Source organism: Oncorhynchus masou, chromosome 8 (assembly GCF_036934945.1).
Source record: "Oncorhynchus masou masou isolate Uvic2021 chromosome 8, UVic_Omas_1.1, whole genome shotgun sequence".
Classification (NCBI taxonomy): Eukaryota; Metazoa; Chordata; class Actinopteri; order Salmoniformes; family Salmonidae; genus Oncorhynchus; species Oncorhynchus masou.
This window is the reverse complement of record NC_088219.1, coordinates 13,757,810-13,776,550: the sequence shown is the minus strand read 5'-3', so window position 1 is coordinate 13,776,550 and position 18,741 is coordinate 13,757,810. Positions and strand designations below refer to the sequence as shown.

Below are 18,741 nucleotides of genomic sequence, written 5' to 3'. Positions count from 1 at the left end.
CACACACACACACACACACACACACACACACACACACAGGAAGCCACTTTAGAACATTGAGAAGAACCCTGGAATTCATGAATGGTTTGCTCCACCCCTCAAAGAAGGGTCCCTGCTATCTAGAATCCTTGGGACGTCCATACCCCCCTTTGAAGTTGAAATGTAAAATGGTTAAGGTAGGGTTTAGGGTGTGTGGAGGTCCAAAGAATCCCTAATAGCACTGCCCCATAAAGAAGGACTTGTTTATACTATGATTTACACGTCACTGGCTCCGCCCTCTGAAAATCAAAAAGTCCACAAGGAAATTTCACCGAGGAAATCAAGATGTTTCATCAGCCCATGGAAGTCAGCAGTATTTTGTCGTGCGGTGGCTAAGTCCTCCGAACACTTCAGAGTGAAGAGCAACGGTAAAGTAGCTTGCAAATATCACACATTTTACCTAAACGTAGGTCTGCTTTATACCTTTTGATATCGTGGTCCATGTGTTTGCATGAACTGCACGAGGCTCCGTAGTCTTTTATTATAACTCTGAAGCAATTATTTCTCGTGTGCTGTCAGATGTACTCCTGTTACTCAATTTTGAAACAATACATTCAAGGTTATTTGTTACTCAATTTTGAAACAATACATTCAAGGTTATTGTTTCGGTGTTAAAATGATCAGTGGTATTTATTTGTTTGAAACAAATAATGTTTACCAAACCTAACATCGTACAACGAACGTTACCAGCATTGCTAGCTATGCGATTGTTTTAGACGATAGCTAACTAGCATATTGCTAATATTGTATTGTAATGATCAATTTCATTAAACACGTGCAGTTTAAATTTACATTACTGCAACTGTCTGCCGTTTGAAAAAGTGTCAATTCATTATTGTTTAGCCAGTTCGTGCTAGCTAGCAAACAAACAAACAGTCTTGAGTCAACTAGCAAACGTTAACTAACGTTAGTTAGCCATGTAATTTATATATTTAACTAGCTAGCTAGGAAACAACACATCAACGAACTGTGTGGATATGTGTAGCATAAATATGGATGCGTTCGTAAATTCGCTCTGGAGTGCACTCTGGGCGTTCCGCTCTCGGAGCGTTCAATTGGCCGCTCCGGCCAGGGAGTAGCGTTGATCCGAGCGTCCTGACCACAGCGACAGTCAAGCACCCAAGCCAAGGTTGGCCAGCTTGTTAGCTAACGTAAACTCGTACATCGCCTTGGTCCGTACAATTGTCCTTATTTTAGCGCCCCCAAAACGTAATACTTCCAGATCAACTGTAATGTCAATACCATTGTAAAGCACAATTTCTCCCCTTTCCAACAGAATCAATTACATGACCTAAACGCTGCCTGTTTCTGCATACTTCAAGCAGTCAATGGAGCCTCGTCGGCTATTTTTAAAAATGGCGGGTGGGGAAGTGAAACTAATGCGTGATAGTGAGAAGGCGAGATGTTGTGTGGGGAAAATAGCTTTTTTCACGCGATCTGTCCAACTTAGCACCTTATCGCCTCTAAAATGTAAATGAAACACTATAGAGAGTTTATATAATGTGTCATTACATTACATACCTATTTGAAGGTTTGTGTCAAATTTGAATCGCGTTTTTAGGGCAGTGCTAAAGTAATCTTAGAAGTAAACAGCGACTATGAGAATGATGATCGCATGCAATGATGATGCAAAAAATGACTCGGTATCCCCCCCTTACCCCCGTCACTGTCCATTTCTTATTTTTTTCCCCTTTAAAAAAAATGTGATCCCTTTTTCTCCCCAATTTTGTGGTATCCAATTGTTAGTAGCTACTATCTTGTCTCATCGCTACAACTCCCGTACGGGCTCGGGAGAGACGAAGGTTGAAAGTCATGCGTCCTCCGATACACAACCAAACCAAGCCGCACGGTTTCTTAACACAGCGCGCATCCAACCCGGAAGCCAGCCGCACCAATGTGTCGGAGGAAACACTGTGCACCTGGCAACCTTGGTTAGCGCGCACTGCGCCCGGCCCGCCACAGGAGTCACTGGTGCGCGATGAGACGGATATTCCTACCGGCCTAGCCCTCCCTAACCCGGACGACGCTAGGCCAATTGTGCGTCGCCCCACGGACCTCGCGGCCGGTTACGACAGAGCCTGGGCGAGAACCCAGAGTCTCTGGTGGCACAGCTAGCGCTGCAGTACAGCGCCCACTGCGCCACCCGGGAGGCCCCCACTGTCCATTTCTTGAGAGAAGTGCTGAGATGAGAGAAGTGCTACACCTGTTGGAGAGAGATTGTAATACAGAAATAGTTGCTTTATGCATTCTGTACGTTACGACATGACGCGTCAGGATGTAACGGAGGGTCAGTTTTTTTTTTTTTTACTTTTCTTCAATACTATAGAGCCATTACCATGTCGATCAACGCTTGAATAGAAACCTAGTTCACACCCCTGATTTTGAAGTCAGCAAAGTTGCTTCAGTGCCATTAGTTTTCTTTGTAGCCTTTTTTGAATGTTGTGGTTGCGCACATTTGTACGGAATGGGGTGAGTTTACGTTACTTCGAGACAAAAATGACCATTTTACTTGACCTAGCAGAGCTGGTTAGTCTGTTTTCATGTTATCCAGAGTGTTGGTGTATTTAACTGTTGCTGGCAACAATTTAATTATGCTTTTTGCCGATGTTTACTGGCACCGCCCATATTCAACGGGTGTTGCGCGTTAGTCATCAGTTATTCTGCGCTCTGGCACGCTCAAACGAGAGTGCACCGAAATCGGAGTAGATAGCCAGAGTGAATTTACGAACACACGCTAAGGTAGCTAACGAGCAAACCGATCATAGACAACTTTCACAGGTTAGTGTAATAAACTCACCGAAAGAAGAAACGTCATTATCAACTGTGTTTATTTTCAGCAAACTTAACGTGTAAATATTTGTATGAACATAACAAGATTCAACAACTGAGACATAAACTGAACAAGTTCCACAGACCTGTGACAGAAACAGAAATTGAATAATGTGTCCCTGAACAAAGGGGAGGTCAAAAGTAACAGTCAGTATCTGGTGTGGCCACCAGGTGCATTAAGTACTGCAGTGCATCTCCTCCTCATGGACTGTACCAGATTTGCCAGTTCTTGCTGTGAGATGTTATGTTACCCCACTCTTCCACCAAGGCACCTGCAAGTTCCAGGACATTTCTGGGGGGAATGGCCCTAGCCCTCACCCTCCGATCCATCAGTTCCCAGACGTGCTCAATGGGATTGAGATCCGGGCTCTTCGTTGGCCATGGCAGAACACTGATATTCCTGTCTTGCAGGAAATCACGCACAGAACGAGCAGTATGGCTCGTGGCATTGTCATCCTGGAGGGTCATGTCAGGATGAGTCAGCAGGAAGGGTACCACATGAGGGAGGAGGATGTCTTCCATGTAACGCGCAGTGTTGAGATTGTCTGCAATGACAACGAGCTCAGTCCGATGATGCTGTGACACACCGCCCCAGACCATGATGGACCCTCCACCTCCAAATCGATCCCGCTCCAGAGTACAGGCCTTGGTGTAACGCTCATTCTTTCGACGATAAACGCGAATCTGACCATCACCCCATGTAAGTCAAAACCATGACTCGTCAGTGAAGAGCACCTTTTGCCAGTCCTGTCTGATCCAGCAACGGTGGGTTTGTGCCCATAGGCGATGATGTTGCCGGTGATGTCTGGTGAGGACCTGCTTTACAACAGGCCTACAAGCCTTCAGTCTAGCTGCTCACCGCCTATTGCAGACAGTCTGAGCACTGATGGAAGGATTGTGCGTTCCTGGTGTGCGTTCCTGGTGTAACTCGGGCCGTTGTTGTTGCCATCCTGTACCTGTCACACAGGTGTGATGTTTGGATGTACTGATCCTGTGCAGGTGTTGTTACACGTGGTCTGCCACTGCGAGGATGATTAGCTGTCCATCCTGTCTCCCTGTAGCGCTGTCTTAGGCGTCTCACAGTACTGACATGGCAATTTATTGCCTTGGCCACATCTGCAGTCCTCGTGCCTCCTTTCAGCATGCCTAAGGCACGTTCACGCAGATGAGCAGGGACCCTGGGCATCTTTCTTTTGGTGTTTTTCAAAGTCAGTCGAAAGGCCTCTTAATGCCCTAAGTTTTCATAACTGTGACCTTAATTGCCTACTGTCTGTAAGCTGTTAGTGTCTTAACATGCATTCCACAGGTACATGTTCATTGTTTATGGTTCATTGAACAAGCATGGGAAACCGTGTTTAAACCGTTTACAATAAAGATCTGTGAAGTTATTTGGATTTTTACGAATTAGTTTAGTAGCCAGTAGACTGGTCCTTGGGCTTGGCATGACAGCTAGCGGCTTTTGATGTGTTGCGTCAGTTTGGGCTACTGGCAGGTAGCTTACGTTATCTTGATGGCTGCGTTTTACATTTGTAGCTAGCCACTACAGTAGCAACATTTTTTTTTAAATGTAATTTTCAAATTGAGGTTCATGTGTTGAGTTGTGGTGTTTGACTTCAGTCTCATGCCAGTTATGCATGGGCAGGATGGTGTCACTTCTATAAACAGGATGACATCACTCTCAATAGGCCTAGCTAGCTATTCTTGTTCTTCCCACCACTTTAGAATGGTTGAGCTGGCAATAGATTTCAATTTTTATTTGCACTCACGGAGTTTGATGTTCAGGTTGGTCATTATGCAGAGGACAAATCATGTTATGTTTTTGCACCTTCTGACTCTTTCAAGGGGTCGCTTTTTGCATTGGAGGTGTTTATTTGTTCACCTTAGTATTCTAAGCTGATTGATGGGAATAAAAATGCTTTTGTCATGATAATTACAGGGACATTTTCAGGAATGTTCGGGGGCAAATTTGCACCTAGCCTGGTGTATGTCCTAGACTGGTCAGTTGTCATAGGCAATGTATTGGACCTTGAGGAAGGAGGGAGGGACCCTGTTGGCTTGGTTCCATTGGTTTGAGGGGTTGCGCAGTTCACTCACAGCAGTATGTCCTCCTTTGCCAAGAAAACAGATTGTTCCATAACTTCAAACAGCTGGACAACTATTGACAATGACATATGAAATATAGCCGCCCATCACGTAGCTCCAAGGGTGAGCTACCCACTGAGATCAGAATGCTGAAAGGGCACTCTTGAATTCCCCACGCTGACAAGAGTGCCGCATTTGTACAAACCTCTTAAAAAGTATCCACTCCCCAATTAACGCTGCTCTACCCACATTACATGGTGACCCGGTTTGTCACGTGATTCTTCTGGTCATGATGTCTGCAGTCGTTAGTCGAACATGAAATGTAGGGCTCCAATTTTCTGATCCAGTCATGTTGAACAGTGCACTCATTAATGGGTATGCTTGTTACAGTTAAAATGTTTTTTTGTTATGAGTAGAGCAAAATGTAAGTTTATTAGTTACTTGCATAACTCCTCAACAATGTAGTACAATATTGATCAAGCTGTGCAATCTCTCTACAAATCCCCCTTTTATAAACTGGTGAGGGCAAGTGACCGGCAGAACAACCTGTCGACCAACCCTCCTCTCCCTCTCACACGCCGGGACTGAGCGAGACAATAAATCCCCCATACCATACTACTTCCACCTTACTATTATCTCTGTGGGTCTTCTCATCTACATTGTGTGTAAGCCTAATTGTTTTCTAATGTTAGTCAATATCTATGCATTTCAGTGTCTACGACTGCCATGTTGGGTATAAAAAGAACAGTGAACTTTACCAGTGGGCAGGAACTCTGTCTATAACCACCAAGGGAACCCACTCTTTCCAGTTACTTGTACACTATAATAACTAAGCGAATCATTTGGTCTTCAGTGTGTTTGTTTTGTATGTTATCTTTTAGCACTAGCAAGTTTAGGACACCATGATAACAAAAAACTGTCATACTGGCAGAGAAGGGCTAGACAAGAAGTAAACAGACATGTTGTTGACAGTGAGAGTCAAAACAATAACATGCTTTGTGTAGAGTGAGCAACAGTCCCTAATGAGATTAACAGGTTGGTTAGTCTTGGGATAATCCTTTTAGATATGTTTACAAAAGCTCAGCGAGGCACCTAATATTCACTATCTACTGTACTACAGAGGGAAGGTGGGAGGCTAGTGAAAAGCACCACAGCAAAAGCCTAAATGCAATCCAAATGGTATTAGGCCAATTAGCCTAGGCCTAGTCATTTAGGTCTGCTGATGTAGTCCTATACTACAGCCGATCTATTACAGAGAAGGGCAGGTGGACACTAAACCCTTTCAGCCTGGAGGCTCCAACGAGCATGTCTGATTTGAGCTTTCAGACGTTACATTTAGAAGAGTTGTGCATTCGCTTCTTCACAACCTGGTTTCACACATCCACTCACGCATACACACAGGCCAGCCACCCTGCATCACTCAGACCAAAGAGGCTATCTCGAGAGCTTACTGAGTAGGCAGAACAACACAGACTAAACCTCTCAGGCACTGGGCATGAATCTCTGGCAGGGAGACTCCCAGGGGGCACATTCCCAGGGCCACATATGCGGCCTGCCTAACTCTAAAATGGCTACGTTTTCATTTTGAGTAACTTAGCAGATGCTCTTATCCAGGGGGGGATAAGCGCCTTGCTCAAATGCACATCAAGAGATTATTTACCTAGTCTGCTCGGGGAATCGAACCAGTAACTTGTTACTGGCCCAAGGCGGTTAATCGCTAGTTCAACTCTTCACGGCGAAGCTTTAGCATGTCAGTCTTGTGTAACTGTTCAGTTGTTAAATCAACCCCTAGAGAGCACAGTCATACTCTCCGTGTTTTAGAACAGTGGTTTAAGTTACAAGGTGGACATGCCAAGCCCATGCAGACTGAAATGAGGGAAGCTATTGTGCGTGTCCAAGGAAAGGAGACCGTATTGTTGGCTGCAATTATTTTCTACTTGGCCCCATACCAGCACCATCCTGATCCAATCACGGCTGCTAGCCTGATCAAACCCGCATTGGCTATTTTCCCTGTTGACAGTTTGACGGTGACTAATGTGGCAGATTCAATGCCCGATACATGAAAGTTGTTATTTTTGAACAATTGTTTTAATTTCCCAATACCTTCAGAGGCCAGGGGCTATGTTTATTTTATACTGCCATTCCTCATGCAAATAGTTTTCTCAACACTTTTCCGGTGATTGTCACAGGCTAAGCTACAAGTCTCCAGGTTTTGTAGGGTGTGTGTGGTGTGCTGCTGAAGAGGCAGTGTCTCAGATATGTAGAATAAGCAGTAGCCATAATGACCTTAAGTACTGTGCAACATTTGTAATGTATACAGGGGTGTGGTAGTGGGCGTGGCCAATGGCAGAGTCGCCAAATGGAAATGTTCGATTTTGTTTTTTTTTTTTTTTTAAGCTGTTTTAAAGCAAATTTCTTGCAATTCTACACATTTTGACATTGGCTGAGAGATACTTTTACCGTTTTTAAAGCTAGTTTCCCGCTATTCTACACATTTTGTAATGGGGCTGAACAAAAAACAATGCTGTTTTAAAGCTATACTGAACAAAAATATAAACGCAACATGCAACAATTGCAAAGATTTTACTGAGTTACAGTTCATATAAGGAAATCAGTCAATTGAACTTCATTAATTAGGCCCTAATCTATGTATTTCACACGGCTGGGCAGGGGCGCAGGCACGGGTGGGCTTGGGAGGTCATAGGCCCACCCACTGGGAAGCCATGCCCACCCACAAAAGGGCTTTAGTACAGACATAAATAATTGTTGTTCAGTATGATTTCCTGCTATTCTACACTTTTTGCCCTGGCGCTTAAACATGGACAAAATCAGTGTCGGCCCCATGCCATAACTTTTTTTTTTTTTTCTCCCTGACTGTCTAGTTTTTATTTTGGTGATGGCTAGTTCCTAAATATATAGCTCCATTATAATATACACATTATATATGGGTTTAGTCGTTTAATCTTACACTGAGACCGTTTTTACCGTGTGTGTGTCTAAAAAAAAAACGTTTAAAAAGTCATTTTCTTTTGAAGTGGAGACAATTTTTTGGCATTGGCGGCCTGCTGCTGCTAAATGAATATAGGGGAAACACTAATACATGCTCTTGGTGGAATGCAAATTAACCTTGTGACAGTGTTGAAATTGGTAATACAATTTTTAAATGTATGTAGGCTAAATGCCAAAGTGTTTGTCTTACCACGTGGTATCATTTCATTAGGATACATTTTTTTACTATCTGTATTCTGGAAACTTGATATGGACTTGAATATGTGATAGAATATAGCCTATTAGGTACTAGAGTATAATTAAGCAATAAGACACAAGGGCAAAAGTGGTATGGCTAATATACCACGGCTAAGGGCTGTTCTTATGCGCAACGCGGAGGGCCTGGATACAGCCCTTAGCTGTGGTATATTGGCCATATACCACAAACACCTGAAGTGCCTTATTGCTATTATAAACTGGTTACCGACGTAATTAGAGCAGTAAAAATACATGTTTTGTCATACCTGTGGTAGATGGTCTGATATACCATGGCTGACAGCCAATCAGCCTTCAGGGTTGTAACCACCCAGTTTATAATAGACTACATAAACAATTGTTTCTGATGACTGAAAGTTGGTCAGCATGTCTTTAACTCAGTAGTCCTCCAGGAAGGTTATAAGTGGATTGTGACGCACAGAGATATTGGTGTTCGCTTCCATGTCTGCTTATCAAAGCTCTCTGTCAGTTGTTATTTTATTTTCATAAAGCCCTAAGGTGAATAAATGTAATTCTGGGAATTCCATAATACCAGCATGCTGTTTCTTAGAAGAATGTGTGGTTTGGTTGTCTGGAAACATGCAGGATGGGGATTTAAAACATGGACCAAATGCCAAAATGGAAGAATTACTGGAATTACCAGATTAGGAGGAACCACTAGTTTGGCATCAAACACAATTGCAATGTCCCGGCTTGACCAAATATTAGCCATTTTAGTAGTAGGCTATTCCTTTGCCAGGGCAAATGTCTTGAATGTTCAAGTTGCACACGAGAACTAATCAGTTAATCAGTTGTTCCAGAGACAGTTGGTTTGCAAACAAGGATTGCACACACAACAAAGTTTATTTTTATTTTTTGTTTTTTTAAATCATATTTCATGTCATTAGCAAGAACTAATAGCATACGTTTTGCCTGTAGACTTCCTTATATACTCATGAATCTGCTTCTCCACTGTGTTTGACCTTAGGATCTCTCCTGCTGCATCTCAGCTCGTGACGCATTTTCACTGCTCTGATCAGCAACTGATCACAGCCTCGGCCCCAGCTCCCTCCACAGACAACCATGGTAGAAAAAATGGCCTCCTTCGGCCGGATCCTGCTGCGACGCAGGGCACTGGATTGTTCCGATGAGGGAACACGCTTTGCCCGCTGCCTCTCCACACTGGACCTGGTGGCCCTGGGGGTGGGCTCCACCCTGGGGGCAGGGGTGTACGTCCTGGCTGGTGAAGTGGCCAGGGAGAAGGCTGGCCCTGCCATCGTTCTCTGCTTCCTCATCGCTGCACTCTCCTCTATGCTGGCCGGACTCTGTTATGCCGAGTTTGGCGCCCGCGTACCCAAGACGGGTTCGGCGTACCTGTACAGTTATGTGACGGTTGGTGAAATCTGGGCCTTCATCACGGGATGGAACCTCATCCTCTCCTATGTCATCGGTGAGTTGGTAGATTGGAAATTGGTGAAGCATTCAAAGGCTTCGCATTGAGCCACTATGCTCATGGATGGAGGCTTGTTTCTAGGATGGCTTATCCTCTTTAGTTTGGTTGATGTTTTGCGTCATGTTAACTTATTCTCCCTGGTCCTCTGTCCTTAAGGTACAGCCAGTGTGGCCCGAGCCTGGAGCTCTACATTTGATAATCTAGTGGAGGAGAAGATCTCTTCCTTCTTCAGGTCTTCCATGGCCATGAAGGTCCCGGGGGGCGTGCTGGCTGAATACCCTGACCTGTTTGCACTCATCATCGTGCTCTTATTAACTGGTGAGGACCCATTGTCAACCAACATGGATAATGTTGGGGCCCGGGGAGGCAGCACATAACTACTAACCCCGTCATAAAAGCTGTATGTACAGTATAGTAATATGACTTGATTTGTCTCACCAATCTACCTTAAAGATGAAAGCACTAACTGTACATTGCTCTGGATAAGAGCATCTGCGAAATGACTCAAATGACAATGTACAAATGTAGATTTGTGTTAATCATGCCATCATGTTGCTTCCTCCAGGGCTGCTGGCATTTGGAGTGAGTGAGTCTGCCTTGATCAATAAGATTTTCACTGGGGTCAACCTGGTGGTGCTGGGCTTCATCATCATCTCAGGCTTTGTGAAGGGAGACCCAGACCACTGGAACCTCACCCTGGAGGACTTTGTTAATACCTACCCCAACCACACCAACACCTCCAGCATATCCCAGGAGTGAGTCATTCATTTAATATGGCTACCAGCTGAGATTTAGCAGTAGATCCCATTAGAGACCAATCGTACAGAGTAAATCATGTTTGTATCTGACTAGCTGTGTTTGATCTCTGCATTTGGTTTCAGAAACATAACAGTATAACCCCCTGTGTCCTCTCTGTCACTCAGGGTTATGGATAAGATGTTTGGCTCGGGTGGTTTTGCTCCTTTTGGCCTCAGTGGCATTCTGTCCGGTGCTGCTACCTGTTTTTACGCATTCGTCGGTTTCGACTGCATCGCCACAACCAGTGAGTTACTTACTCTGCTCCAGAGCTAAACAAACTCTTGACAGTTTAATACTTTTCTGATAAGTAGCCATTATTTGCTATTTTACACCGAGGGTTACTATACATAACTTTAACCCATTGTATAAGAGATTCTCCAAAATTAAAATACTAAATGTCACTTTTAAAATGGTTGCTACCTTGTAGTTCTCTTTGGTGGTCCTCTCTCATTGTGCTGCCTTGTAGTTCTCTTTGGTGGTCCTCTCTCATAGTGCTGCCTTGTAGTTCTCTTTGGTGGTCCTCTCTCATTGTGCTGCCTTGTAGTTCTCTTTGGTGGTCCTCTCTCATTGTGCTGCCTTGTAGTTCTCTTTGGTGGTCCTCTCTCATAGTGCTGCCTTGTAGTTCTCTTTGGTGGTCCTCTCTCATAGTGCTGCCTTGTAGTTCTCTTTGGTGGTCCTCTCTCATAGTGCTGCCTTGTAGTTCTCTTTGGTGGTCCTCTCTCATAGTGCTGCCTTGTATTTTCCCACAGGCGAAGAGGCTAAGAACCCCATGCGTTCCATCCCCATCGGTATTGTGGCCTCTCTGCTCATCTGTTTCTTCGCCTACTTCGGGGTGTCTGCAGCCCTCACCCTCATGATGCCTTACTACATGCTGGACACCCAGAGCCCCCTGCCAGAGGCCTTCAACTACGTGGGCTGGGATCCTGCTCGCTACATCGTGGCTGTGGGTTCCCTCTGTGCTCTCTCCACCAGGTCAGTTAGGCTGATAGATCACACTATGGCTACTGTTCTATAGCTCCCTTAACGTATCCACTACGCTCATCGGTACTTAAGTCACTGTCTTTGCTATGTAGTCAATGTTTGTTGTTTTCCTAGCCTGCTTGGGTCCATGTTCCCCATGCCGAGGGTGATCTACGCCATGGCAGAGGATGGGCTTCTGTTCCGTGGCCTGTCCCGCATGAACACGCGCACCAAGACCCCCCTGATGGCCACTATAGTCTCTGGCTGTGTGGCATGTGAGTTCAGCCCTCCTCCCTCTCTGTTCATTCATCTGGTTCTGCTCTACTACCGCTGGGTTTCACTGTAGTCAACTCCTGCTGTTCTGTGTTTATGTATGAAAGTAGGAATGTACAGCATGAAGGAAGACCGTAGAAAAATATTCTCTGGACAACGGAATGCTGTTTTTTGTTCTGTTTTTGAATAACTAGTGTAAATAACCAACTTCACGGAGTAGATTGTCTTTATGTAGTAAGTAATGCTGCTTTGTCACCTCTCCCTGTAGCTCTGATGGCCTTCCTCTTTGACCTGGCTGCCCTGGTTGATCTCATGTCCATAGGGACACTGCTGGCCTACTCATTAGTGGCCATCTGTGTGCTTATCCTTAGGTAGGTGATGACTTATACCACATTATTTTAAACATGCTTTAATACCTAACCTAGCATTTGTGATATTGAAATGGTGATTATCCTCCTATACTGGATTTGCTTATGGTATTTTACATGGCACGCTCAGTGTGAATACCTCCCATGTTCCAGGAGACTGACCTGTCTGTCTGTCCAGGTACCAGCCCGGCACCCTGAGCTCATCCAGTCAGACAGAAAAGCTAGTGGAGCTGGTTGGAGGGGAGAAGGTGGCCCGGGGGGACAGTGGCGATGAGTACGGCCTGGATCTGGAGGACCGCCCCCTCAGGGAAAAATTCACCCCCTGCCTCCTCCTCTTCCCCAGTAGTGCCTTACCTACCAAGACCTCCGGGAACATCGTCTATGCCACCACGGCCATTATCTGTGAGTGACACCTCTCACCCACACTTGCCGTCTTATGTGGTTGACCATTGGTTGTTTTCAAAGCAGCTTTTTTTTTTTTTTTTTTTTTTGAAAGCTAATTTTAACTCGCTCTTTCTTCATCCTTTCTAGCGGTGCTCATCACTGTGCTGTGTGTGGTGCTGGCAGGGAAGCTGGATGAGTTGATGGAGGTTCAGCCTGTGTGGGTCACAGTGTGTGTAGTCCTGGCCTTGCTCTGTGCCCTTTGTGTCATTATCATCTGGAGACAACCAGAGAGCACGGAAGCCCTCACCTTCAAGGTCAGTTTCTGAATATTTATTTAATTTAAACAGGTACAGTGTTTATTCATGTCTTACAACCAGTTTATAATCCAGCTTGATATGCAGTAGAAGTATGACTTCCTGTACCTCTTTCCTCTAGGTGCCCCTGCTGCCTTGGCTGCCTCTGTTCAGTGTCTTTGTCAACATCTACCTCATGATGCAGCTGGACCTGGCTACGTGGTGCCGTTTCGCTGTGTGGATGGCCATTGGTGAGTTAACGTGACATTCTACACAATAGATGTTTCTAAAGTCACAATAGAATCTCAAAATTAAGTCTGTTTTTATGAGCAGCAGAATATAAATTTAATTTGTGTGGACTCCTCTAACCATTCCTCTTACTCCTTCCCTCAGGATTCGCAATCTACTTCTTTTATGGGATCTGGCACAGCAGTGCGGCAGCCAGCAGCACCCGTGGGAAATATGAGCCTGCCCTCCAGACCAAGAAGAAGCACATCTATCTGGGGGGAGACGAGAGTGAGGTGGAGGGGATGAGCCCCTGAACAGCTGGATGAAACCCCACACATAATACCTCTGCAGACAATTCAACTGACTGACACTACAATTCATCTGTTTTCTTTTCCATTTTTGGGATATCTGTTTTAAGCTTTATTGGACATTTGAGGAATTATATTTTTAACAGTTGAAACATTGCTATTAACATTACTAGTGATTTTATTTATTAGAAGTTAGTCTCTTCCGAGTTTGATTGTGTCTGTGCCTCTAATTGTTAGCCCCTGGTGTCCAGCAGCAATATGAACTACAGCTGGCCAGGAGTGTTGGTTAGGGCCATGTGTAAACAGAGTGGGTCTATGGGGTTTACAATCTTGGTCAGAACCTCTGTGTACTTGGGTCAACAGCACAGGGTTAGTGGGTCAAGGCCTGATGCAGGTGTTTTGGGGATCGCTGGCGTAGACCAACTGTCCTCCATCACCTGTCACAGAGCAATGTATTTAACAGTAGGGCCTTGTGGCAGAAACAAGTATTTATTGTTGGTGTCAGCTTGTTCTGTAAGATGAAATATCACCACGGAGATGTGGGAACTAAATATCCTAAAGGCATTTATGAACAATCTGTTGCCAGTGATGTCTTTGTCATTGAAAATGTTTTTAAACATATGGTAAAATAGTCCAAGTAATGATGTAAGTTATTGTCTCCACGGTGGTTAGTCCCTGTGTAACTGAAGCAGTACATGCATATTAGGTTTATCCAAAGAATACATGGAGATATTGTAGCTAAACCTTAAAGTTGCTGAAACGACATCCTGGCACCACTACATTTACAGTGGGGCAAAAAAGTATTTAGTCAGCCACCAATTGTGCAAGTTCTCCCACTTAAAAGATGAGAGGCCTGTAATTTATCGTAGGTACACTTCAATTATGACATACAAAATGAGAAAAAATCCAGAAAATCACTGTTGGATTTTTAGTGAATTTATTTGCAAATTATGGTGGAAAATAAGTATTTGGTCAATAACAAAAGTTTCTCAATACTTTATATACCCTTTGTTGGCAATGACAGAGGTCAAACGTTTTCTGTAAGTCTTTACAAGGTTTTCACACTGTTGCTGGTATTCTGGCCCATTCCTCCATGCAGATCTCCTCTAGAGCAGTGATTTTTTTTTTGGGGGGGGGGGCTGTTGCTGGGCAACACAGATTTTCAACTCCCTCCAAAGATATTCTATGGGGTTGAGATCTGGAGACTGGCTAGGCCACTCCAGGACCTTGAAATGCTTCTTACGAAGCCACTCCTTCGTTTCCCGGGCGGTGTGTTTGGGATCATTGTCATGCTGAAAGACCCAGCCACGTTTCATCTTCAATGCCCTTGCTGATGGAAGGAGGTTTTCACTCAAAATCTCACGTTACATGGCAGCATTCATTCATTGCTTTACACGGCTCAGTCGTCCTGGTCCCTTAGCAGAAAAACAGCCCCAAAGCATGATGTTTCCACCCCCATGCTTCACAGTAGGTATGGTGTTCTTTGGATGCAACTCAGCATTCTTTGTCCTCCTAACACGATGAGTTGAGTTTTTACCAAAAAGTTATTTTGGTTTCATCTGACCATATGGGAGAATGTCAATCTTCTTCTGGATCATCCAAATGCTCTCTAGCAAACTTCAGACGGGCCTGGATATGTACTGGCTTAAGCAGGGGGGACACGTCTGGCACTGCAGGATTTGAGTCCCTGGCGGCGTAGTGTGTTACTGATGGTAGGCTTTGTTACTTTGTTCCCAGCTCTCTGCAGGTCATTCACTAGGTCCCCCCGTGTGGTTCTGGGATTTTTGCTCACCGTTCTTGTGATCATTTTGACCCCACGGGGTGAGATCTTGCGTGGAGCCCCAGATCGAGGGAGATTATCAGTGGTCTTGTATGTCTTCCATTTCCTAATAATTGCTCCCACAGATGATTTCTTCAAACCAAGCTGCTTACCTATTGCAGATTCAGTCTTCCCAGCCTGGTGCAGGTCTACAATTTTGTTTCTGGTGTCCTTTGACAGCTCTTTGGTCTTGGCCATAGTGGAGTTTGGCGTGTGACTGTTTCAGGTTGTGGACAGGTGTCTTTTATACTGATAAAAAGTTCAAACAGGTGCCATTAATACAGGTAACGAGTGGAGGACAGAGGAGCCTTTTAAAGAAGTTGTTACAGGTCTGTGTGAGCCAGAAATCTTGCTTGTTTGTATGTGACCAAATACTTATTTTCCAGCATAATTTGCAAATAAATTCATTAAAAATCCAACAGTGATTTTCTGGATATTTTTTTCTCATTTTGTCTGTCATAGGTACACCAACTATGATAAATTACAGGCCTCATCTTTTTAAGTGAGAGAACTTGCACAATTGGTGGCTGACTAAATACTGTTTTGCACCACTGTAGCTGGCTGCTGCTGTGTCATCTTAATTTTATATATTTTGGGACATACTGTACTCTTGTACCCCCCCCCCACCACCCTTCATTTATCTCTGTTTATCTCACTGGAGTTTGTCTTTACAAATCAGAACAACCCTATTTATATGAACATACTTGAGTTTGAGATCTCTGCCTGCGCCCAATGCTTGAACTGTCTCTACAGATGTTTAATAAAGACCAGTACCCTGGGGGTCTATTCAGTGGCTCTGTGTTGAATCTTAAAGGCAGTGACTTTAGTCCTGGTCATGCACTACCACTGATGGAGCTTTAGTTGTAGATTCTTGTGAAAACATGTTAGCAAATGTTTGTTTTTTTAGTTTCCGTTGAAACTTGTTCTTGGAAGCTTAGCTGTCGAGTTTGCATCATTTTATCTGAACATTCTATTCTGTAGAATTTTTTTATATGTAGTTATTTTATGCTTTTCAAATTAAGTTAATAAAGTAATGTTCTTTTATAGATGTTATTGTATTCTTACATGTACAGTTTTTAAAGTACTCTTGACGACCACCTTTAATGATTTACTTTATATAGCAAAACCTTTGCACCACCAAATGATTGAGACTTCAACTTTTGATTCCATTTGCTATTAATCACTAGTTGTGGTGCTGCTTGACCAAAATGCAGTGTGCATTGGAGACACTAGGTCAAGGACATAAGGAATTTGACCAGCAAAATCTGCTCTCTAAATCTGAAGTATATTTGTGCTCATCTGTAAAGACACTGGAATTGGTGAGGATAATTGAGTTCTATGGTTTGTTAAAGGAAAATACCATGCAAAACCTGATGCATTATATGAATCAAAATGCATCATATCTTAAGTTAATTGTTGACTTGCAAAAGATGTTGGGCCAATATCAACAATGAACTAATGAAACAAATACCAAAATAGTATTTGTGTGGAGTTTTCCTTTTAAGTGAGTTGTAGTACAGTAATAACTCATGTACAGTATGTGAATAGCTGTATCATATTTGTATAATGCTGAATATTATACAAATGGACACTTATTCAAAGGAGGTGTTTTTTACTTGTGCTTCTTAACATACATTTTAACAACCTATTGTTTCTTGAGAACTTGTAAGAACCTCAAAAAGAAACCAGTGCCTGAAAATACCCCCCACCTCAGATACCAGGGGCTGGTAAACCAAGACTCATATCAAGCCATAGTACTGATTGATCAGTACTACTCTAAATGCTGTCACAGAAATATCAATTATATTTTTTGTCTTTGGTTTTATATACTGTGAATATATGCCTGTCATGTAGAAATGAGCTGTATTTTCAATGTTGTCTTTTCTAAATAAATGTTTATTATAATGACATTCTATGCCTTTGTTGATTCTCAACAGTAGATGGAATTATTTTAGTATTTAAAAAAATGTTGTAAAAATGAATAAGCTTATCAAACCGAGGGAAAATCCATATCCATTTCCTCCACATCTACAGATTCACAACACTTAAACATTGCAACTTTTGGAAAAGCATTGCATGTCTAATATCTGTCTGAAAGTATTTATTTTGGTTAATGTGTTAAACATGACAAGCGTTCAGATTCTCCTGGCCCTGCTCTGTACCCTTTGTGCCATTATCATGGAAGCCCTCACCTTCAAGGTCAGTTTCTGAATATTTATTTAAACAGGTCCAGTGTTTATTCATGTTTACAACCAGTTTATAATCCAGCTTAATATGCAGTAAAAGTATGACTAACCTGTACCTCTTCCCTCTAGGTGCCCCTGCTGCCTTGGCTGCCTCTGTTCAGTGTCTTTGTCAACATCTACCTCATGATGCAGCTGGACCTGGCTACGTGGTGCCGTTTCGCTGTGTGGATGGCCATTGGGGAGTTAACGTTACATTATTCACAATTAATAGGAATTGTTTCTAAATTCACAATATAATCCCATATGATTTGGCCACCCTATATTTGAACTTTAATGTTCTTGAACCTTTTAAATAAGAATTTGTTCTTAACTGACTTGTCTAGTTAAATAAAGGTTAAATAAAATAAAACATTTAATGTTGTGCCTTGTAACCATTCACAAGGTCAATTGTTTAGTGTGTGCTGCCCTCTTTAGTTTGTATATGGCATTGTACTAATGAAGACTTCAAACAGTTGTTTCACAGATGGAACAATGAGACGGATGTTTCACCAGATGTATAAATGTGAAGCATCCGGTTGGCGTTTCCACTCACTACCAAATATGGTGATGAGAGGAAGCCTAGTGGCCGGCAGTGGGGGAAGATGGAGTGAGATGTATTTTGGCCAACCTTCTGCTAATATTCTCATCGATTAAACATTTGATCTCAATACAGTTTCTGTTTGAGTTATTGCACATGCGCACTTGAAAGAGTAGCCGTTTCCTAACGGAAATATGAAAATACATGCCAGAACGCGGCTTGGCTCTGCCCAGCTCCTTGCCTCCTTGCCTGCCTCCTTGCCTGTTTTGCCCATTGGAAACGACAGGTTGTGGTCTAACTTTAGTTAATTAAAAAAATCTTTGGTTATTTTCTTATCACATGTTCACAATTTAATAGGGAGTATATAGTATCTTTGTAGTACAAATAGATACATCACTGACTTAACATTAATGACCAAAAGTATGTGGACACCAGCTTGTCGATCATCTCATTCCAAAATCATGGGCATTAATATGGAGTTGGTCCCCCCTTTGCTGCTATAACAGCCTCCACTCGTCTGGGAAGGCTTTCCACTAGATGTTGGAACATTGCTGCGGGGACTTGCTTCCATTCAGCCACAAGAGCATTAGTGAGGTCGGGCACTGATGTTAGGCGATTAGGCCTGGCTTGCAGTCAGCATTCTAATTCATCCCAAAAGTGTTCAATGGGGTTGAGGTCAGGGCTCTGTACAGGCTAGTCACATTCTTACACACCGATCTCGACAAACCATTTCTGTATGGACCTCGCTTTGTGCATGTTGGCATTGTCATGCTGAAACAGGAAAGGGCCTTCCCCAAACTGTTGCCACAAAGTTGGAAGCACAGAATCGTCTAGAATGTTATTGTATGCTGTAGCATTAAGATTTCCCTTCACTGGAACTAAGTGACCCAAACCATTAAAA

The 18,741-nt window shown here is 43.3% G+C and overlaps 1 protein-coding gene across 1 annotated transcript; it reads left to right on the top strand.

Moving 5' to 3' along the window:
* Positions 1-279: 279 nt before the first annotated feature.
* LOC135544133 (cationic amino acid transporter 3-like) lies at positions 280-16,987 on the top strand. Its single transcript, XM_064971537.1, has 12 exons — positions 280-407; positions 9,182-9,643; positions 9,803-9,964; positions 10,212-10,401; positions 10,570-10,688; positions 11,194-11,416; positions 11,540-11,679; positions 11,946-12,048; positions 12,224-12,447; positions 12,577-12,743; positions 12,865-12,973; positions 13,116-16,987. Exons 2-12 carry the CDS (start codon positions 9,277-9,279, stop codon positions 13,262-13,264), a joined length of 1,953 nt encoding a protein of 650 aa, XP_064827609.1. The 5' UTR covers positions 280-407; positions 9,182-9,276; the 3' UTR covers positions 13,265-16,987.
* Positions 16,988-18,741: the final 1,754 nt, after the last annotated feature.